General features: G+C 38.2%; 1 protein-coding gene across 2 annotated transcripts in view; it reads left to right on the top strand.

Moving 5' to 3' along the window:
• The first annotated feature begins 481 nt into the window (after positions 1–481).
• Dcp1a (decapping mRNA 1A) overlaps positions 482–23,194 on the top strand; it is a 58,219-nt gene continuing 35,506 nt past the window's right edge. The window contains exons 1-3 of one of the 2 annotated variants that reach the window (XM_013515611.1): positions 482–670; positions 3,294–3,334; positions 5,894–6,021. In XM_013515611.1, coding sequence (XP_013371065.1) covers positions 536–670; positions 3,294–3,334; positions 5,894–6,021 — 304 coding nt within the window. In that variant the 5' untranslated portion in view covers positions 482–535. The remainder of the gene's footprint in view (positions 671–3,293; positions 3,335–5,893; positions 6,022–23,194) is intronic. The other variant, XM_005387374.2, reaches the window with a different exon arrangement.

The raw sequence follows: 23,194 nt of genomic DNA, 5'->3' as shown, positions 1-23,194 counted from the left end.
AAAGTAATTAATTTTAAGAAACCATCAAGTTGTTAACGGTGGGCGATGCCGTGAAACTTGCGCTCTAGAGGTTTTCGGGGGTCCCTCCTTCGCAGCCTCCTGTGCTTTCTAAACGCCCCGGGAAGCCCAGAACTTCCACAGCGACCAGTAGCTCCTGCGGCTCCAGGAGCTCCGGGTGCGAACCCGAGGCAGGCGCCGCGGTGGTGCGCAGCCTCGCCCGGCAAGAGCACCGCGCGTCCCTCACCATCCGGTCTTTCTAACTCGCTAGGAGGAAGCGCCGCGACGCCTGGCCGCCAGCTCCGCAGCGCAGCCGTGCTTTTAGCCGCTGTCGGCTCACTAGAACCTAACTTTACCGGAACCCGGCGCCCAAGGTGCGCACGGAGCGGAGAAGAATTGCCGACGTACCACCCCGCCGTGTGGCCGGCGGAGAGGCGGAAGTCGAGGGAGCTGACACAGGTGGGGGAACTTTGTCTGGGGAGCACTTTCCTGTTCGAGACTCCGCCCCCACTGGAGGGGCTCCGCTTCGAGATTCAAGATGGAGTCGTTGAGTAGAGCTGGGCAGGAGATGAGTCTAGCGGCTCTGAAGCAACACGACCCCTACATCACCAGCATCGCAGACCTCACGGGCCAGGTCGCTCTGTACACCTTCTGCCCCAAGGCCAACCAGTGGGTGAGTGAAGCCTGCGCGCTGAGGACTCCAACGCGGCGGCCGCCGCCTCTTAAAGGGGCCACGCAGGCTGCCTGGGGTGGGGGCCGGGCAGGCGGCCAGGGCGGTGGAGACCCGCCGGGGGCCGGCCGGGAGCCCAGCCCGCGCCGGGGAGGTGTCCGAGGCCCTCGGGCTGGCGGGGGAAGAGCAAGCGAAGCAGGCGAGACGCACCTCGGGGAAGGGCCGGTGGAGGCAAGGACTGGGGCGGGATCGGCACCAGGGGATCGGGTTTGGGACGTGGGCGACCTGTCTTCTTCACGGAGCGGTCGGGGGTTGAGGCCGGTGGGGTCAGGGAGGTGCCTGAAAACCTGCGTGTGAGGCTTCGAGGGTTATTAGCCAGTGTGTACCCAATATCCGAAATAAACTCCCCTCCGCTCACCGCAGCGGTGTGAGAGCCCCCCTCGCAGAGGTCATCTGGATTGGAAGCTTGAAATCCAATTAGTTTCAGTTCTCTGGAAAGGAGCTGTAGTCCGGCTTTAATCGAACTACATTCTGTTTGCAGAGTTTTGGAAGAGATTTCAAGGCACTTAGGGAAAAGGCGTCTGTGTTAATTGGATTCCCTGTAGGCTCTTTACAGGGAACCGAGATCAGTGATGTCACCTCGGAAGGCTCACCAGACTTAAGTACTTTTTGGCTTTCGTGCACCAGAGGGAAAAGTTAGTCTGTTTACTGACTCGCTAACCCTTGCTTGAAGCGTCGGTAGTTGTTTATAGAATTTCCCGTTTTCTTGTAATTGACCTGTCGCAATTAAAACTTGTTCGGCTATAGGCTTTGCACTTAGAAAATAATCCCTAAGTGTTAGTTAGATTGAGTTGGTCAAGGATTGGCGTTCACGTTTGAGTAAGGAATGAGATCGTTAACAAAACTTCGAAAGATTATAACATATAGGTCCATAGGTCACATATTTATAGTAATGTTGTGAAAATCTTTGACACTTATGAACAGCTAATACAGATGAAGTTTTCATAATTAGCTTTCCTTCATCTGCGGGAAGAGGAGATACACGAAGCCACTAGAATAAAATTATGGATTTTTTTCAGGTATTACTGTTGTAGTGGTTATAATTTGAAGTGTGCTGAATCACTTTTCTTGTTCTGTACATAAATTTGTGAAATATGGATTGCAGACAAATGGGGCTAGGACTTATTTCTGAAAAGTTTTTTAGGGGGGTTGTTGTTTTTTGGGTTTTTTGAGACAAGGTCTCACTATGTAGTTGTGACTGGCCTTGGACTCTTTATGTAGTCCAGGCTGGCCTCAAACTCTCAGGGATCCTCCTGCCTCAGCCTCCTGAGTGCTGGGTTTATAGGCAAGCACCACCATGCCCAGCTTAAAAAGTTTTTATTTGTAATTGATTCACAAAGACTTTGAACATTTTAGAATTTTTAAACTGGGGAGTTGTGTTTTAAATATGAAGTAAATCTGGGTTGAAAAATAAGCCATTTGTTTATTCAGATCATGGCACATAGTATATAGCCAAAATCTTTTTTCTTCATTATTTTATGAGTTGTAACTTTGCACTGTTTTGGACAGATAAATTTTCTTTTACTGTGAGACAATTGATTATCAGTTTCTTATGCTAAATAACATTTTAAAGTCAAGAAAAAGCTTCTGAATCCTTAGGAAGGAAAAGCTTCATGGTATTTAAGCTAAGGCAGTACTCCTGAAAGAAATCAAGACAGTAATTTTTTTACCCTAACAATTTCAATTTGATATGACTTACAGTAAAGATTTGGTAGTTTTTGATTACATTAAAATATTAGGTCAAATCTAGGCTGTGAAGTGCAGCCTAGTTGGATTATTTATTAATTTCCCCCCCTTAAAAATTTTTTAAAAGTCTACAGTAATGACTTTAGATGAAGTATAATTTCACTCTCCATGATTCTTTCGATTCCCAGTACCAAAAAAAGAAAAATCCGTGATTCTTCAATAAAGTTCTACAAGAACAAACTGTATTTAATAGTTTTTCTTACCTAACCACAAAATTTGTGAATGCCAGATTCCCCCAGTGATGAATCAAAGTGTCTGATAACAGAATTTCCATTTTTTTTCTATTAACTTTACTAAACTTTAAAAGTGAAGAAATTGACATAAGACATTGGCTTTAAAATTTAGAAATCTAAAACATTTTAGCGTTTAAAAAGTTAAGGCTAGGCAGCTGTGATAGTACATGCCTGTAACCCCAGCATTTAGGATGCTAAGGAAGGAGGATTGCCATGAGTTTGAGGACAGCATGGGCTACCTAATGAGTTCAAGGCCAGCCTGAACTACATAGTGAAACCCTGTCTCAAAAAAAAATGGTAAAGCTAACGCTGTGATTTTCACCTTTACTAATTAGAAAAATGTTGTAGATACAGACATGTTGCTGGATTGAGTATTACATATACTTAGCATGCATCAGTAGTATTAGATAAATAAGTAAGAAACTGGTAGCAATTTGTAGAGTAAAAGACTTCATCTATTCAGAAGTGGTTAATTTTACAGGAAATAAAACATGTTGATCTTGAACATAAACCATTTCTCCTCCACTGGAACTCTTTGGTGTTGGATTATGAGAGAAAAACACTAATTGACTCATTATCTGTTATAGGAGAAGACCGATATAGAAGGGACCTTATTTGTATATCGAAGGTAAGTGTGTGTGTATGTTTTTTTCTGTGGCTAATAGTGAGGGGCTGAAGATGTAGCTCAATATTAGAGTGCTTGTCCAGCATGCTGAGGCCCTGTGTTCAGTCCTTAGCACTGCAAATAAATAAAGTCTGAGGCTAAGAAATACCATAAGAAATGGTTCGTGTGTGTTCAGATTTTGTCTTCGGAACCCTCCTCCTTGTCTCCTTCACGTTTTTATCCATCTGTAATGGTGTGGTCCTTACCTAGTTATTTCTCTTCTCGGATCCTCCCTTTGATTTAGAATAAAACCATTTCAGAAAGTGTGAAACAGAAGCTTGCCTCCGTTCTGCCATGTTAAAAAGAAAAAGTGTACCTTTGAGGAATATGTATTGACAAGTTCTATAAAGTAGTGTGGTTGAGAGGTCAGGTCCTCTCCTCTGTGCTTTTTGTCTCCTATGACTGGTTCTGCCCCTTTCCAGCCTGCCCAACCCTGGCGAAAGTCCTGGATTAGGTACAGTGTCTTTGATAATATGTATTTTTTAGTTTGGGAGGTGCTTTTTAGAAGCCTGGATTACTCATAATTGCACTTTTTTTTACTTTAAGAGAATTATTTTAAAATATAACTGGATTGCAACTTTGTGGTAAGGAAACTTAGAGAATACTATACTCGTGGGGTAGTTTTTTTCCTGAATTTCTCTAAAGGTTTTGTTCAAATAGAGGCAGGTTCTGTCCCTTGCGGTCTAGGGCTTACAGTGTCTGCAGCGGTAGTTATTACTGATGACCTGTTCTTTTTTTTATTGTTATTATTTGTATTAAGTATCTTTTAAGGTGCTAATAAAAAGATTTCATCACCTATCATGCCTTTTCAGTATAGCCCACCCTCACGCTGTAGGATGTACTTCTTTTCCTACCTGTACTTGCCTCAAACTCTGCAGAGCCTGTTTCTTCTCCTACCTTTAATAAAACTTTGCTACCATTTTTTAAAAAAAGGTGTTGTCAGATATTCTAAATTTTTACAGCTTTGAGATCTTTCCTAAACACTAACCATTTTTAGTATAAGTTCTTTGGTATTTATACACCAAGCTCTTTCTTTGATACTTTGTTTCTTGTTACTCATTTTTTCCCTTCTTTAAAAAAAAAAAAGAAAAAGAGGTCTTCACCCTCAACCCTTTCATTACTTTCATTAGCAATGTAAATGTCTAGGAACGGTGCTGGGCATATAGCTCAGTGGCACAAGTGCCTGCCTAGCAACTGCAAGGTCCTGAGTTCGATTCCCAGTACCAAAAAAAAAAAAAAAGTAACCATAAGTATCTAGGAACACTTAACTGTTAGTAGAACCTTGGTATCAGTGATGTTTGGAGAGTACTTTTGCAGGTTTTATTGTTAAAATAGAACAGACCCATGGTACAAATTGTGAGATTTAGTACAGCAGTGACTTGATTTAATCCAATTCATGGACTTATATGGCGTTGGTTCTAATGAAAGAAGAGTCAAGAAACTCTTTGGGAAATAGGAGGACCGTTTGTTTACCTGAGATAAATATCTACCAGGATATCAATATGACTTTGCATGACTCACTTAGTATAAATAAAGTGTAGGTTTGGAGTAAGAAAAAAAAAGTAGAGCTGAATTCCAGGTACATTACTTGTGTTTTCTTTGGGTACAGGCCTACATGCTAGACTCATTTCTTAGTCTGTAGACTGTTCTCTCTTATGTATGCCATGGAAAAACAAATGAGAAACTATGAAGTATTAGTATGTATAAGGCATGTTCAAAGGATTGTGTACTAAATCCCACTGATACAGGAGCTAAAGGCATTTCTTGTTACAGGAGTCAAGTGATTTTCCACCTAACTCAGGAGAACTATATAAAAACCTATGTAGTGTTAAGGAAAATGATTCATGTAATGATGAGGAGTCATTATAGCTAATTCTATAACATTTAAAATAAATGAATGACACTTCTTACAAATATCTATACTGTGTGTCTGGGATGCATTTGTGGGAAAAAATAAGACAAAAATCCCATTTGTGTGGATCTTGTACTCTAGTTTGGAAGAATGGCAGTCAGTATAAAAAAAGTAAGTGGTGTGGATAAAAAGAGAAAGATTCACATCATTGTGGTTGGGAACATTAAAAAGGACAGTTCAGGTGCGCAGTGAGAAGGTGACATTTGAGCACATGCTTGCCGAGCTGAGATGACTGTATGGATGCAGAGGCAGTGTTCCAGGCACAGGTCTTCAGGTGTAAACACACCAGCACAGAGAGTGGCAAGCAGCCCAGAGTCAGCGGAGCGGAGGAAGCAAGGAGAGAAACCTAGGGGATGAGCTGGGGTGTGGGATGGGGGCGTCCATCGTGGGCCCTGATAAGGACTTTGGCCTTTACACTGAGAAACTGAGTCCTTGATAACATCTGAGCAGAGGAGGGCTGTGATCTGACCTAAATTTTTTGTTTATTGTTTTAAGTGCTGATAATATTCTATCGTCCCTGATGTATTCTTTCTTTTTTGAGATGAAAATAAAGTATATAACTTTGTTGTAGATTATAAGGTAATTTGGATTTTTCTTCTACTAAATTTAAGGTCAGCTTCACCTTACCATGGTTTTACCATTGTAAATCGACTGAATATGCACAATCTAGTTGAACCAGTGAATAAAGACTTGGAATTTCAGCTCCATGAACCATTTCTTCTGTATAGAAATGCAAGCTGTGAGTATGTCTGTTTACATTTAATATTAAATGGCTTTGTTTTTGCACATCATTTTTCCAGTTTCAAATTATAATATGAAATGTGGCCTATCCTGTTTTTTAGAATTATAAATGCGTCTCTTGATATCAAACTTACTACTCTTGTGTATAACAAAGTACTGTTACTTTAGTTAACTATACAATCCAGTTTATTAGCATTATATTTGTTTGTTTCATGAAAATAAGTTTCACTCCTTATTTTAGCACTGATGTGAGGAGCACTGAACTCTTGGCTGCCCATGCCCCTGCCAACAGAACTTAGTTTGGGAGAAACAGGTGGAAGCAAATACTGATACTTCTTTCCAGAGAGAAAGTACTGTCTTTGCCCTGGATAGTGATATTTTTTGATGGTTTGTTTAATTGAATGACTACTGAGTACCTGTGCTATTCCCAAAGCTACTATGCTCTAATGTCAGAGATGCGTAATGGGAGGAGGGTGTTGTCATTGTATTAATGGTGACTCAGAGATAGATGGGCACTCAGTTGGAGAATGAGGGTTGTAAATCTTTTCCTGCTTCTTACTTCAGGGTCTTTTCTGGCATTTTACAGGCGCTAATAATGATTAATGCAGTTGTCAAAACTAGAACAGCCCTTTTAAAGAAAGTACAGTACAAATGTTCCTCAGCCTACAGTGGTTACTTCTTGAGAAGCCCCATGCACGTTATAAAAGCACTTCACACACCACCAAATATTGTAGCTTAACAACACAGTACACTATAGACTCTCAGTAGTTTCCCCTTGTGATCACATGTCTCACTGGGATCTGTGACTAGGTGCTTCACCCAGGATCACAGGAAAGTGTCATACCACATACCACTAGCCTGCAAAAAAATTCAGGACAATTTTTAATGAATGCACATCACTTCTACACCTTTGCAAAGTCAAAACATCTAGGTGGAATTGTATTAAATAGGGGATCATCTGTACAGAAAAGTATACTGGGTTCTTATATTTCAGTATGGGTATTAAAAATATAGGTGATTAAAGGCAGAAGGCAATCAGTTTGTTTTGGCATTAACTTTCAGGATATCAGAATCCATTACAGTGGCAGAGAGATTATGCTCACCTAAGGATATTGTTGGAAAAATTTGTTTCTAACTTAAAAGGTAAAAGTTACCGTGTTTACATTTCATTTGGTTGAGAAGTAATTAGTATTGGAGCATGTCTTCAGTGTAAAATATAAAAAGATGGCAGGTGTAGTGGCACATGGCTGTAATGCAAACTACATAGGAAGCTGAGGCCAGAGATTGCAAGTTCAAGGCCAGCCTGGGAAATTTAATTTAATTTAATTTTTATTTTATTTTGTCTTTTTGAGACAGGGTCTCACTATGCAGTTCAGGCTGGCCTTGAGCTCACTTTGTAGCCCAGGCTGGTCTCAAACTCACAATGATCCTCCTGCCTCAGCCTCCCGAGTGCTGGGATTATAGGCATGCGCCACCACACTTAGCTTTTAATTTAATTTAATTTAATTTAATGTAATGTAAAATTCAAAAACAAACTAAGGATACAGCTCAATGTTTGCCTAGCATGCAAAAGGCCCTATATTCAGTCCCTAGTACTGCCAAGCTATACGTGTGTGTGTGTGTGCATGTGTGAAGCTACTAATTTTTATATGTTTCGTAATTTCCTGAATGAGAAGAGCCCAAATTCTTCCTCACCTATGTTTTAAGTAAGGAAATAGGAACTATCTCTTTTCAGTAAGCTATTTGTCAAATAATTACCTCTCCAATTTTAAATTCTGTAGATATATTGCATATGTTTTTAATACTTGTAAGTTTAGATGGTATTTATTTAAACTAAACTAATGTTAGCAGCAGAATTATTTCAGATGGCTGTTTTCTTTGTGCTGAACATTCCACTAGGGTGAAATTCTGCAAAGGAACACAGATTTAATTTTTTTTTTTTGGTTTTTCTCCGGTACCAGGAACAGATTTAATTTTTTTAAAAAGAGAAATTGGCTTAATTCTGTGTCTTACTACCTAGAAACTTAAATCTAGCCATTGCTCCTAATAGTCAGTGGGGATAATGATCAAAGACCACAGACCTACCATTTAGCAAAAGCCTGAAGTAAACTATATTCCTTTTACAAGTAAAGACCCTGTGAAATTGAAGTATGATGTGTAATTGTACCCTGATTAGCCAGAGCCTAACTTTCTAGGGCTTCCAGTATCTGGGAATATTCCTGTAGTCCATGTGTAGAACAAATGAGAACAAATTGTAAGAAAACAAATACTAGGTTTTATTTTGTGAATAATCTATATATAGCTAAACTGTAACCTGGGAACAACATGAAAATGTCAATATCCTTTAATTTTAACCCATTATAGTATCATACTTTGTTACAATGAGATGTTGTCATTTCAAGTATTTATTATGTTAATTAGAATATTCTTCCAGTGAAAAGTGAACTAACACATTTTCTTTTAGAAAGATTTTCAGGGGCTGGGGTTTTAGCACAGCGGCACAGCACCTGCCTGGCAAGTGCAAGGTCATGAGTTCGATTCCCGGTACCGGAAAAAAAAAATGTGATTTTCAACAAGTGGTAGAAACAAAGGTTTCCTTTGTTGAACAGAAAACTCACTATCCCAGATCATTCATTGGGGAAAATATTTGAAGTAGTAGCTGTGTTGGGGAGAAGTGAAAACTGCAAACAGTGATTTGGGGAGTGTTGAGGCCTCTCTTGAGTATGTGTTTTGTCTGCTTTGTCTTAAAAGTAGAAAATAGTCTTGTTGGGTCACCAAGCTTATGAGTTGTTTAGGGATTTGTTCTTTGAATAAAAAGTTAGTTACTGTCTGATTATATATATGGGTAATTATACCTGATTCTATAGCTATTCTTTTGTCATTTTCCTGTGAGAAATATCACCAAGACACCTGACCCATTTAACTCAAATTATACCTTCATATCTAGTTTCTTGTGTTCAAATCAAGTTTTAGATTTAATGTAATAGAACACTGAACTGTAACTTAATTCTTCTATTTTTTATTTTTAATTTCTTTTTATTCATATAAAGTACCCACCTACTTGCTCTACTCCTAAGAAAAAGGTAAACATCTTACAGAGAAAATAATTTCATTAATCACAGGTTTAAGTTTGGTAATTCTCTAAAATCTTTCAGAAATACTGTGTATTCGTTCTGTACAAGGACCTTTCAGCAACCTGAAAAGTCTTCAAATAGGGCTTCAGTGAAGAATGGGGAGGTTGCAGATTGTGTAGTTATTGAACAGTGATGATGTTCCATCACCTTATCTCTGGTTTCCAACTCATAGAGTAAGAAACAAGAGACCCAGAGACATGGAAACTTGCTTAAGAGTCATAAAGGCAGTAAGTGAGAGATACCGAATTAAAATCTAGGACTGTCAGTCTTCAAAGACAGTATTCCTTCCATGTACTGCAACAATAAAATTCTTTAATTCACCAATCCATATTCTAGAGCAGTGCTGTTGGGTAGAACTCCGTAATGATAGAAAAGTTCTGTATCAGTACTGTCCATTGTGATAACCATCAGCTACAAGAAATGTGGCTTCTGGTGTAAGTGAAAAATAATACTTTTTTAGGTTAGTTACTTTATTTGAATTTGTGTAGCCGTATGCTCTAGCAGCTATCATATCAGACAATGGAAGTCTAAAGCATGAATCTCTTTAACACATGCTTTGTTGTGCCTTGTCTGAATGGAACAACAATTGGGAAGCTATGTGTTAGATTTTTATGTCTCTCATTTAGTCATTCCTTTTTGAAACTTATAAATGATTTCTAGATAGAAAAGCTGCAGAAAGTATATCTGAGGATGATAACACTTTTTTGGCATGGAATTTGGTTTGTAGACTCATACTCTGTTCTAGGCTTTGCCACTTTTCTATTCTTGTATAAATTAAACTCTTCTCTGACCTGCTTATCTCAGAAGGGAATCATGAATATAAGGTATTTTGTCAGTCAGATACCTGATCAACTATCATAGTCTGTGTCCCTCTCCTAGACTGAAGCCAAATCTTATTAGTGAAACAATCATATGTATTTCAGTAACACAACACAGGTTCTTTTATAGTGCAGGTGCTCTATAGTGTACTTTTTCCTGTTCCTTCTGACTACTGTAGTCCCATAAAGGCAGAGGAGGGGCTGGGGATTTAGTTCAGCGGTATAGCACCTGCCTGGCAAGTGCAAGGTCAAGAGTTCAGTTCCTGGTACCAGAAAAAAAAACCTAAAAACAAACAAACAAACAAAAAGGCAGAGGACTGTGTGTGTGTGTGTTCTTTTGTAATGCAATGCTAGAGAGATCAAACCTAAAGCCTCACACAACCATTAATACAAATCTAGGCAGGTGCTCTACCACTTAGCTACATCCTCAACCTTCTAAACTTGTTTTGTTTTTATTCTTATTTTTTAGCAGTACATGTTTGCAGTACGTAATAATGGCATTCCTCATGGGGAGTTGGCACATTGTGTAACACATCCTAGTTCTTTTTTATACCCTCCCCTTCTTCCCTTCTCCCTCCGTCTCTTGGTCCGCTCCCATTTGCAAGAGATCTTATCTACCTCTTTATTTCCTATTATCTATCTCTTATGTTGCTCTTTGTGTTTTAGTTTCTCATGTAAGAAACCATGCGATATTTCAGCTTGTGTGTCTCATTTATCCCACTTAACATATGGTCTCAATTTGCATCCATTTTCCTATAAATGACTCAAGTTTAGCCTTCTTTGTGCCAGAGTCGTACTCTGTTATGTATAAATACCACATTTTCTTTATCCAGTCATCTGTTTTTTTATTATGAAGATAATTTTTTAAAAAACAATAAAATCACAACAACATAGACAAAACAAAACGAAGCAAAAACGATAAAAATCCAGTCATCAATTGATGGACATATAGGCCACTATTATGAATTGTGCTAGCCCCCTGAACTTTAAAATAAAAATAAATCTGGGCAGCTAGGCATCGTGGGACTCACCTGTCATCCCAGGCACTCATGAGTCTGAATTAGGAGGATTGTGAGTTAGGCCAGCCTGGGCAACATAGTAAGACCCTATCTCAAAAAAGGGGGCAAGGTATAGCTGAGTGGTAGTGCTTGCCTAGTGTGCATGAGGCCCTGAGTTTGATCCTTAGCACTGCAAATGAATGAATACACACACGCACATGCACGCACACACGCACACACGTGCAAACAGAAGCCATTCTGACCGATAGGTCATGATGTTTCATATTGCTATGTAAACAGGCACATTATTACCAACCTACTGATCTGTTTTCACTTGGAAACAGAATCTATTTTCCTAAGTAGCTGGATTATAAAACTGTTCCTCAGAGTCTCTAACCGTCTAAGGGTTCTATGACATGGGCACGTTAAAATATTCAACTCCTATCCAGCAAGATCTTCCCCCTACAGGCATTTAGAAGTGCTACATAAATATGAAATGTATAACCTAACCAAAAAGAAAGTAGAGGACATTTCCCTGGGCCTGCAACAAGGCGAAAACTAAGCTAAACCATGCATGGTGGGAAGCTGAGACAAGAAGCTGAACTCAGCTTGGGCAACTTTGCAAGACCTTGTCTCCAAATAGAAAGTAACAGGGGGATGGGGATGTAGCATAGTATGAATGCCCTAGGTTCAATCCCCAGTACCACCACATACACACACACACACACACATACACACTGAGCACTAAACTAGGAAGTATGTGAGCTGACACTGGCTGCTGGCTGTTACAGAGCTCTTGGGGTTGGGAGCACTCCTTAATATAAGGATATCATTATAGTGTGTAAAGGATCAGGAAACAGAACCTCATGAGGGCTGAGGATGTAGCTCACTGGTAGAGCACTTGCCTTACATTTGTGAGACCTTGGTGTCTATCCCCAGCAGCACAAAAAAAGAAAAAAGCCTTACATGGTAGGGAGCTAGAACTATGACACAAATACCAGCATATATCCAGTCTCATAATGAGCTATATTTCAATATTTGTCTCCACCCTCAGGGGATGCCAGCCAGGTTTATCTATCTTACTTTGAATTCTGGGCTATAAGGAAATTGTCTCCACTAAAAATTATTACCGTGGGCTTTTCTTCATGGATTTTTGTGGTTCAAGTTATAGCATCCATTTGGATAATTTCTTACTCAAACCAAGAAATCAACATAAATTAATTGTCAGCCAGTAAATACTCCAGGATACCTGACAGAAGCAAATGCAAAATCCTTTGACATGATATATCCTTAACCCAGGGTTGCCCAGGAGTCTCACAAATAAGCTTCAAGGTCCCAATTACTAACTACTGTAATGAAATAATTCACAGTGAATGAAAGGTAGTACACAACAAAAGTAGGATAAAACAGTCCTTCCTAAAAACGTTAGTTAATGGAATAATCAGCTAGAGACTTTAATGGATGATAAAATGAAGTAAAAAGCAATCAAAATGTAAGAATCAAATGCCATTAAAAATAACAAGTAGATTGAAAAGTAACCAATTAAAGCTTACAAAAACTAACGTTTCAATTGCTGGAATAAATTCTATCTAGCTTCAACAGTCGATGAGTGACTGTGAAGCCTGCCTGAGATAGAGTCTTTACAAAGGAACACCAGTCAAACTAACAACACACTCCTCAGAGGATTGAAGAAAAAATTAACCAACACATCAGTAATTTAAGGAACATAGACATTTTCAACAAAAGTACAACGTTTGTCTCTCCCATATCATGGCTAGAGGAGCTTCTAAAGCATCCCTGTCCTGTGCAGTAGGCAGTAGCCATGTGCAGCTCTTGAGTGCTGGAAATGGTGCTAGTGCAGCCAAGTTTCTAATTGTATTTCATTTTAATTAAACTGAGTTATGAATCTGTTTAGCTTCAGTGGATTTAAATTTAGTTCAATTCCAAGAGATATAATTCAGAAAAAAAAATTAAACACAGAAGGAAGAAGTGAGATGTAAAAAACAATAATAAAAGGAGGCAAATCAAGATAAGCACTAAGTATATAAAGTAATACAAGGTCTGGTTTTGATAAAGGTATTTTTTTAAAGAAGGTGAACGCCCAAGGTGAAGTGAAAATATTAGACAACAATAACATAAGGTCATACCTAAAAGCACCCCAAGACTGAGATGAGAATAAATTGATTAGTTTTGAACTTGTAAATAAGAATGTGAGGCTGAGGATGTAACTCATAGCTCAGTTGTAGAGCATTTGGCTGGCATATGTGAGGCCCTGCATTTAGTCCCCACCATGAAAAAAAATTCAGGGTAATCACTACAGAACAAAAATAAGATACCTTAACTTTCAAACTCGTACAAGAAATAAGTAAATAAAGGTTAAGTAAACTAAGCTTGCTAGTTAAAATACTGAGATGGATAAACTTATAGCCTAAATGTAGTGTGTTGAAAGTAGAGAACAGAACGAGATTTATCGGGCAAATTTTAGCCAAAAAAGGCTGATGGGAGGGACTATTTTAATCATACATGACTGACAAAAGCAGTTCTTTATGAAATGTCTAATGTAGCAGCATTTACCACATGGAGATGATAAATAATCCAAAAGGTAAAGCAACTTTAAACTAGCATATACCAGAATTGCACATTGAATGTTAAAATCCTTGATTGTCATGGGGGATTTTAATAGGCCATCTTAATGATGACAGAGCATAAGAAGTTTCCTAGGAAAGCATAATTTAACCAAAATACCTATAGTTTTTAAATACCTTCTACCACATCTAAAGAAAATGCTGAGAGGAATGTTCTGTTCAACAAATAGTCCTAAGACAGTTAGCTTTCCATGTGGAAATCAGTCTTTGAAAAAAAAGGTAAAGGAACTACGTATTTCTAGTCTTACCTTCACAGGAAACTTGTCTCTTCAGGCCATTCTTCTGTGGTGAAGAGATCATGTTTCCATTATCTACTATTCCTTCAGCAAAGTGAAGCACTTGCTACAAGCAACATATCTCACTATGTATTGTTTCTTTTAAAAGGTGTTTTCCCCACAACCAACATCAGGATCGTTCGGTTACTACTTCTGTGGACATGTCATAGAGTAGAAGTGGTAGCCTAGAATCTGGTTTTTTATGTATACACTCGTATGTACGAATACTTCCAAGAATATTCTCTAAAGTGAATTCTGAGTAATTTTTTTAAAACTCTGAAAGCTCATATATGAATCAACAAAAAATAAAAACAAATAATTTTTTTAAGAGCAAACCTGGTTCACTGAAAATGTTAAGGTATGGGTTTGTGGTAACCATCAAACTCTATAAAACCGATTCTTGTGTTTAATAATTTCTTTTGCAAAATCTATTTCAAGTATTGCTTATTTGTTTTTAACTAAGTGATGGTGATTATTGCACATTTTAATTCAGTGTTATTTATTAAATATGGCATTTGTCAAGCACTTTACCAGATGCCATGCCATATAGATTAAAGCTTTTATATACTTTGAATTTTAAATATATATATACACAGTATGTGTGTATAATATATGTATATCTATATAAACCTTACGTTCTTCTGTAAATTCTTAGAAAATTCTAAGGAGAAGTTGTTAAAGTATATTAGGGTTTCCATTGTCTGTTTTCCTGGTAAGAGTCAGAGTTCTGGTGAAATATGCTTCTACTGTACATTAAGTCCAGAGGTACAATGTCTATTCTTAAAACAGCCACCTGCGAATTAATAGTAAAAATGAACTATTTAAAGTGTGTGGCTTGAGGGTTGTCAGTTGTAAATTTGAATGATTAGTGTAGTAGTAGTGAAAATCTGATCTTCCAGAGAGATGCAAAGTTATTTACATATTTTTATCTCTATAATTTTCAGTAACAGTATCCATCCATTGATTAGAAAGAGTGCAATCTCCAGCCATACCACTCTGAACGTGCCCAGTCTCAGCTGATTAGAAAGAGTGTAAAGTCTAAGATTTTTTATTCTCAACCCTAAGTTTATTCTGTCCTTAGGAAAGTATATTAAAAGAGAAATAATTATTATACTTCACATATTAGATTTGGCATCTTTTTTACTAAAAGTGAATAATTGTAACAGACAAGTTTATGGGTTTCCCCTGTCCAACACCTTTAAGGCAAGAATACTCCACTGAATGCCACTTTTTTCATTTTAAAATGTTTTCTGTAATCCCGAAGTAGTTTTGGAAATTTAAACAAAATCTTTCAGTTTTCCAAAAGAAGTTAAATATATTCTGAGTAGTATTTTACCTGCTCATTTTTAAACAGTAACAAATTTGTTTTGTATGAAACGCCTTGAAAATAATCAGATGTAGATAAAACCTAATCTGAAATTTCCTTAAGAAAGCATTAATGACATATATCTACTACTCTTTAGCCTGCTTACCAACAAAAATGAAAAGAAAAAATCAATGACCTCACAAATACGGTTGAAAATAAAAATCTTGCTACCGTTCAGTAGTCTTTAAAACTTACCTACAAAAGTCCGGGAGAAGAACCCTTTTGTTTCCACTTCGCTTACAACTTTTCCTTTATATCGGGCTTCAGTCTCTTGAGAGAGAACATTTTTAATTAAAATTAGGTCACTTGAAAAAGTAGAGAGGTTCATTTCGAAGGTGTTGAAAATGCAGCTGCTGAATTGAAAGTTTTAGTAGAAGAAATGCAGTAATGTGTGCTTTTTTTTTGGTCTTTCTGCTTGTCCTTTCTCAGTTCAAGGACAATACTCAGAACAGCAGAGATGATAGGTGGTTATTGGCATTTGGAACAGTTCTTCAGATTTAAAGCATAGTACAAGAAATTTTCTTACGAGATGAATTTATAATTTGTCAAGTAAAAAAAAATATGAGTTCTCCTAAGAGAAGAATTTATACAACACTAAGAAAAGTTCCACAGTTCATTTTTTGCAATCTTTGGTTCAGCACAGTGCTTCTCTTGTAGCCTGAAGAAAGGCCGTCTTCCCCATCAGCTGCAACTCTGCTCTGGTGGTATGGCTCTGTAATCAGTGAGGGAGCGGGGATCTGTGGCAGCTGCATTAGTCTGGCCTTGCTGGACCAAGATAAGTAAAGAGCCTCACTGTTACAGCGTCTGTAGATTGAAGGGGTAAAAACACCATGAGGAAATACAGACTTTAGCCTAAGAAAGGCTGCCGATGATGCTCTGAGGTCAGACGTTTTAAAAATGTGTATTGCTTTCTGTTCCCTTTGTAAGCCACTGCTTCGTGTGCTAGTAGAACCTCTACCAGGAACCCTCCTGCTAATTCTTTTTTAATCCAAAATTTTTGAATTTCCAAAGATGCTTTTCATTATGATTCACTAATTACTAGCCATCTTTTTCCTTCTATGATAGTGTTTTCAGATGAAAGCAATTTTTATCTTTATTTACTTTTGATGCCTTTATTTTTGCTTTTATTTTGAGACAGGATCTTGCAGAATTGCCCAGGCTGGGCTCAAAACTTGTGGTCCTCCTGTCTTAGCCTCCCAGAGTGCTGTGATTTATTTACAGGTGTGCACCACCCTGCCTGGCTTGCTGTTATCTTTTTAAAATTTTTATTAGTACGTGTCTGCAATGCATGGTGATTACAGTCATTGTGGACAATTGGTACGTGTACATAACACACCTCAGTCCTTTTCTATCCCTTGCTCTCCCTTCCATCACCCCCCTTCCATCTCTTGCTCCTCCTACAAAAAAATCTGTCCCCTTGTTTCTTCTTATTTATCTTTTGTTTTGCTCTTTAATTATATTTCTGTGTTTCTCATATAAGAAAAGTCATGTATTATTTTAAGCTTGTGTATCTGCATTATTTCAGTTGAGATTATGTTCTCAATGTGCACCGATTTTCCTACAGATGACTCAAGGTTACTCTTCTTTATAATGAGTAGTATCCCATTAGGTATAAATACCACATTTTCTTTATCCATTCATCTGTTGGTGGAGAATACAGGCTGCTTCCAAGATTTAGCTATTATGAGCTGTGCTGCTGTAAACATGGGTATGCATGTGTCACTAACATGATGCCTTTAAATCTTTTGGGAAGATACTTTGTTGTTATCTTAATGGTAAAGATTTTTAAAATTAACTACACATGCAACACTTACCTGTTTTAGACACATATTAAATATTTGATACTTTTCAGGTCTTTTTTCTGAACAGAGAGTTCAGAAAATTAGTTATATCAGGAGGCTGAGGCAGGAAGATCACTGTAGGTTCAAGGCCAGCCTGAACTGCATAGTGAAACCCTGTCTCAAAAAAAAAAAGAAACAAAAGAAAAGAAGAGAAATTTACTGGGGAATAGGGATAGCTTCTGAGAAACAGGAGGGGTCCCGAATGGGTTGCCCAAGATTACAGTATTTTAAAACTATGGAAGCAGTATTTCTGATAAATGTCTTCTAACTTGATTTAGTTTGGAGAAGGCAACCAAATGTTAAAATTATAAACTGAGGTGCTTGCAATATAGCATTTTTCAGTTACCTAACATAAGTCTTTTAACCAGTGTTCTATAGATGATACCATTTAAATTGTGGAAATTGAGCTTTCTCTACCACGTTAGTATTCAGTGTTCCGAGATGACTGATCTTTTGGCCAAAAGGGTTAAGCTGCTAAGGGAACCAGCCTACCTTTACCAGCCTTGCTTGTAGATGCACAGCATTTTCTTGCCTGCATAAATATTTACAACCTACCAGAGTCCTCTGTTACATAATCGCAGGCTGCTCTCCATATATATATCCCCCCCATCCCCGTGTCTGTGTGTGTGTGTTCTTCCTCCTACCCCAGACCTCCCTTTCCCATCCTTCTGACTGGGGGGCACTAGGCTTATTCCTGTCAAACAAAGTGATGTGTCAGGGTAAAGCTATTGGCTTTTTCACTAGCCAGAGAAGATCCAACCTTCTGGTTGTAAAGGTAACATAAAAGTGTATTTGGCTATAAAAGTGTACTGTTTGTTTGTTCCCTGGTGTAAGAGATTTTTGTCAGTATCTTTAGAAGTTTTGTAACTCAATACCATCACCAAGAGGCTTAGACCCCCTTTTCTGTTTGGCACCGTATTGAAAATCTCTAGCATCCTAAATCCTTTTAGAAAATAGGTCAGATCTAAATATTTTGTGAATCAAAACAACAGCATATGCATGAGAATGGTTCCCAGCTCTGTTCTGGGGAAGTTTCACAGCTTCTGTAGAAGTCTCCAGGGATTCCCCAAAGTCTCCAGATTAATTTGAATTTTTTTGATCTTGTATGTGTCCTACTCCACTCAAGATGAGCAGCTAAGTGTAACATTGAATCATAATGTGTTGCTGGATCTTGAAAAGGGACTCTCTAGGAAATAGAAAACTCTTCCCTCAGCTTTTAAAAATTTCTAAATGTTTAAACAATCCAAGTAACTTTAGTCATTAGTATTTTTCCCATTGTCAAAAGAGCCTTCCTTTGAAAATCAAAGGAAACATTTGATGTGGGATATTCTTATCTGCAAGTTGATATTTTTCATGGAAGTACAACCCCTTCTGTCACAATCCCTAACTTTTTAACAACTGTGTATACAACGGCAGCCTGTATGTACAACGGACTTTGGACTAGTGGTCACAGTTTACAATAGGCGTTCACTCACTAGTTTACATTCATTTTGAGAAAAGCAATTTATAAAACAGAGTTTCATTGTTATTTGCTACAGCAAAATAATACTAAAAAAAGGATTTTCCCAAAAGCTTACACCCTTTGTAGTATAATCAGGGAAAATATTTCGGGATGTCTCAGAAAGTGAATTGTTGTCGGGATACGTTGGACCTTTAAATGTAAATTCTTTTAAGGGAAGAATACTTAGCTTTGGGTTAGAGACGAGGTCCTTTGCAGGTTTAACTATCTGGGGAACTTATCTGTCTTTCCTCACTAGTGACAGTGACAGGCTTAGTGGCAGTTCCCTGGGCTTTCTTGCCAATTGCATACACTGAGCATTTGATATTTTGGCAGACAGAGCTGATTCCTGGATGCGTGTCTGAACCTCTGCAGGTCTGCTTCTGGCAGAATTGAGTGTGACTCTTATCCTTTACCCATTAAGCTATCACTATGGCTTCCTTATCTTTATTTCTTCTGCAAACATGCCTTTGAAAGTGTTTGGCTCTTTTTTGGCAGTTTATTTGATAATGTACAAGTGTAGAAGCATGTATCTTATTTTTAAATTATGTTGGAATTCTTGAAGGAAAAAGAGAGGACTTGAGTGAAAATTTATCAGAAGTTGACAATTCTGATGGACTTATTTTGATTTTCCTAAGCATTTTAGAATCCTTTGGGAAAAATATACTTAGTTACTTCTATGTGCCTCCCTGACCCTGATATATTACATGTAGTAAATTATTTTTCATCATTATAAATCATAAGAAAATATATATATATACATATACACACACAAACACATAGTATTAGAGGAAAACTAGAATCTTTTCTGTTTGGACTCTGGTGCTTTGGGTGTTCCTTAGCCAAGATTGGAAGAGGTGTATTTAAAGAAGGTGGCTGCATGTAATTGCCATATATGGAGTCTTTTCAAAGCCCCAATCTGATTTACTGTATGTTGGAACGAGCATTAGCTGCTAAGAGCATAACTGAAACTTGGAAGTAGATAATGCTTAATATTTATCTCCTCTGTAACAAGGCTGCTTGTGTGCTTCTTCCATTGAGATGTCAAAGCTGACTTAATGTGTTGCTGTTCATCATGAAAAACATTCCAGAATTACTTGTTATTCGTTGGATTTTGATTGTGCTTGAAGTACTCGAACTGTTTTGAAATTCTGTAAACAGAAGAGGCACCGTGAAAACAGATTCCAAACACAGGAAACTAGTCACAATAGGCCAGAGCTCTGAGTCTGACCAATTTGGGCTTCCTTCAGGTAGTATGGGCACCTGTGAGACCCATCGCCAGATGAGGGCTCCACAGGCTTAGCACTGTTCTAATGTGATCAGAGATTTTCCCTACCAGAGAAGCCCCCTTATCAAATTAGGGGGATTTTTTTTCATCATCTCTATTCATTAAAATGAAGCCATTCCCTGGCTCTGTGTATCAGTGTTTCAGTTAACTCTGCAGTAACAGTAGAAAAAGTCCAAATAAACATATATCTATTGAGAATTTTTTAAGTTGTGATTTCCTATGAAGTCTTTTGTGAGCTAATGACCTTAGTTCAGTATAAAACACTGGTGGCAAACCTATGGCACTCATGTTAATTTGTTTTTAAGACCAAAGATGTTAATATATGACTTGTTTTTTCTAAACTAAGACCTCGGTATTCAGGTTTAATTGCAGTGTTGGCACTTTGCAATAAATAATGGGTTTGAGGTTGTAGTTTGGGCACTTGTCTCTAAAAAGTTCACCAATCACAACTTTAAAAATTCTCAATAAATGTGAAAGTTTAGTTGGAGTTTTTCTGCTGTTACTGTAGAGTGAACTAAAACCTTGATACACAGAGCCAGTGAATGGCTTTATTTTAATGAATAAAGATGATGAAAAAAAAACTCCCCCTGATTTGACAGGGGGGCTTCCCTGGTAGGGAAATCTCTGATCACATTAAAACTTCATCATATGTAGAAAACATGATTTGCCATTGAAATAACCAAACTGTGGTTTTCTAAATTGATTTTTTTTTGTAGTGAGGACTGAACCCAGAGAATGCTGAACTACATCCCAAGCCATTTCTTTTTGAAACGGAGTCTTGCAAAGTTGCATGAGGTTGCCTCAAATTCAAACCCTTCTGCCTGAGCCTCCCAAGTTATAAACTAATATATATTGATAAAATCTTTGTGAGTTTTATTTTTTGTACTAGCATTTAGATTTCCTGTAGTCTATGCTGCCTTTTTAATGTGCAATTTAACTTGATTGTTAAATTAATTCTTTTTTAATATGTTGCTTTAGTCTTCAAGTGTAAGAAGCTCACTGACTGCTTATGTTTGTGAAAAGATTTGATGTTACTTCAATCCAATGGGATTTAGGCAAGTGGTGTGTAGTGGGAAGACAACTGGTCTATGAATGAGGATATCTGCATTCTGTTATGATCCTGAGACTATTTTGCTGATTTATTAATAAATCAATCTCCTTTAGCCTTTTTTTTCTGACCATAAAAATGCATGATGAGGCTCCAGGCATAGGGGCACATGCATATAATCCCTGTTAATCAGGAAGGTGAGGTAGAAAAATTACAAGTTTGAGGCCAGCCCAGGAAACTTCATGACATGACATCCTCTCTCAAAATAAAAAGGGTTGAGGATGTGGCTTGGTGGTAGAGCACTTGCCTAGCATGCATGAGGCCCTGGGTTCAGCCCCCAAAACTACCCCCAAAAACGTATGAGACTTAGGATGAAACAAAGTGTAATTGATTTGCCTTTGTCTCCATCTCTCTGCTAAATGTAACCCTAAAATCTAGAAATGATACAAAAGATAATCAGGAGAATTCTGAAAGGTAGAAAGAGGAAGGCAGTATGTCCCGGGATCTACAACTGGTCAAATAACCTGGCAGCAGGATGTCTTGCAGCCAGTTACCCAACCAAAGAAGAGAACTTTGGCTTGGTATTTCTTGACCTGCAGCCTAGCAACACAAGGTGGCCCAGGTGTGCTCATTCCTCACTGAGATTGAGGGGGATCCTGCCAACAGTACTAGGTGAGCCAAGCCAGACTGGCATGAAGTACTGCTGATAATCAGTAGCCACTAGGGAGCAGCTTTCCCTCCCTTCCATGAAGTGGGCAGTGCAGGAATAACAAAAGAAGGGATCATATTGCAGCCAGCCTGGTCTGGGAAACAAATTTCTTTTTCTTTCTTTCTTCTTTTTTTTTTTTTTTTTTTTTTTTTTGAGAAAGGGTTTTGCTATGCAGTTCAGGCTGGCCTCAAACCCACAGTGATCCTCCTGCCTCAGCCTCCTGAGTGCTGGGATTCCATGTGTGTGCCACCACGCCCAGCACTGATAAAACAAATTTCAGCTGTGTAGTCCAAGGGCTTTCTGCATCCTAGAGGAACCAAGTAGCCTGGCCATAGGAAATACCTCCAGTCCCTCCAAGCAGTGATGGCTGAGAACCTACTAACTACCCACCTTAAGCAATTAGGAAAAGAAAAGTAAAATTACCTCAGAGCAGACAGATGATGGGAAATAATAAAATTGTAAATTAAAGACACTGAAAATAGAGAAAATTGAAAGAAAAAAAACCAGGCATAATAGCACATGCCTGCAATCCCAGCACAATGGGAGACTGGGTCAGAAGGATCACAAGTTTGAACCCAGCCTGGGCAACATAGTGACTTAGTGAAACCCTACCTTAAAATATAAAATTTTTTAAAAGGGCGGGGGATATAGCTTAGTGTGAAGACTGTGTTTGATCCTCAGTACCAGAGAGGGGAAGAGAAACTCAATGAAACAAAAGGTTTGTTTTTCTTTTTAAGACAGTGAAGTTGATGAACTGTTAGCAAGACTAACAAAAATGAATAAGATACAGATTACCAGTATGAAGGATGGAAGAGGAGCTATTTCAAGTCCTGTGACTTTTTGGGGGCCGGGGGAGGGTCTTGCTATGTAGTCCAGGCTGGCTTTAAACTCAAGGTGATCCTCCTGCCTCGGTCTCCCAAGTGCTGGGACTACAGACATGTACCACCACACCTGGCTAAATCATGCAGCTGTTAAAAAGATAATAAGGCCCTGTTATGAACAACCTTACACCCACAAATTTGATGACTTAAGAATGGAACAATTTAAGCACAAACTGTAGAACTCAACCAAGATAATTAATAATATGAATAGTGGTACAAACACTAAATAAATTGAATTTATAACTTAATGAAAGTTTCTGAAAAAGAAATCTGAAGGTCCAGATGATTTTACAGGTGAATTCAAATGAAGAATTAATCTTAATTTTATAGTTTCTTCCGAAAAATAGAAAAAGGAGCACTTTTCAACTGTTTGCTTTTCTTTCTGTTTTTTGTTTTTGCAGCGCTGGGGATTGAACCTGGCTTTCCTCCGAGCTGCATTCCCAGGCTTGTTTTCTCTTTTGTTTGTATTGTTTCTGTTTGGAGCAGTCTGTCTAAATTTGAGCTGCCCAGTCTGATTCCAACTTGGCAATCCTCCTGTCAGCCTGAGTCCTGGGACTACAAACCCTGTTTTTATTGTAATGTAACTTTTATTCTGTATTTGAAGATTCAAGAGATTTACCGTTTCTGGCCTTTAATTAGGCGCTGATCTTGATTTTCAGTAGTTAAAATT

This window comes from Chinchilla lanigera, unplaced genomic scaffold, assembly GCF_000276665.1.
Source record: "Chinchilla lanigera isolate Chin_1 unplaced genomic scaffold, ChiLan1.0 scaffold00029, whole genome shotgun sequence".
Taxonomy (NCBI): domain Eukaryota; kingdom Metazoa; phylum Chordata; class Mammalia; order Rodentia; family Chinchillidae; genus Chinchilla; species Chinchilla lanigera.
The sequence above is the reverse complement of the archived record's forward strand: the minus strand, read 5'-3'. Positions and strand labels throughout refer to the sequence as shown.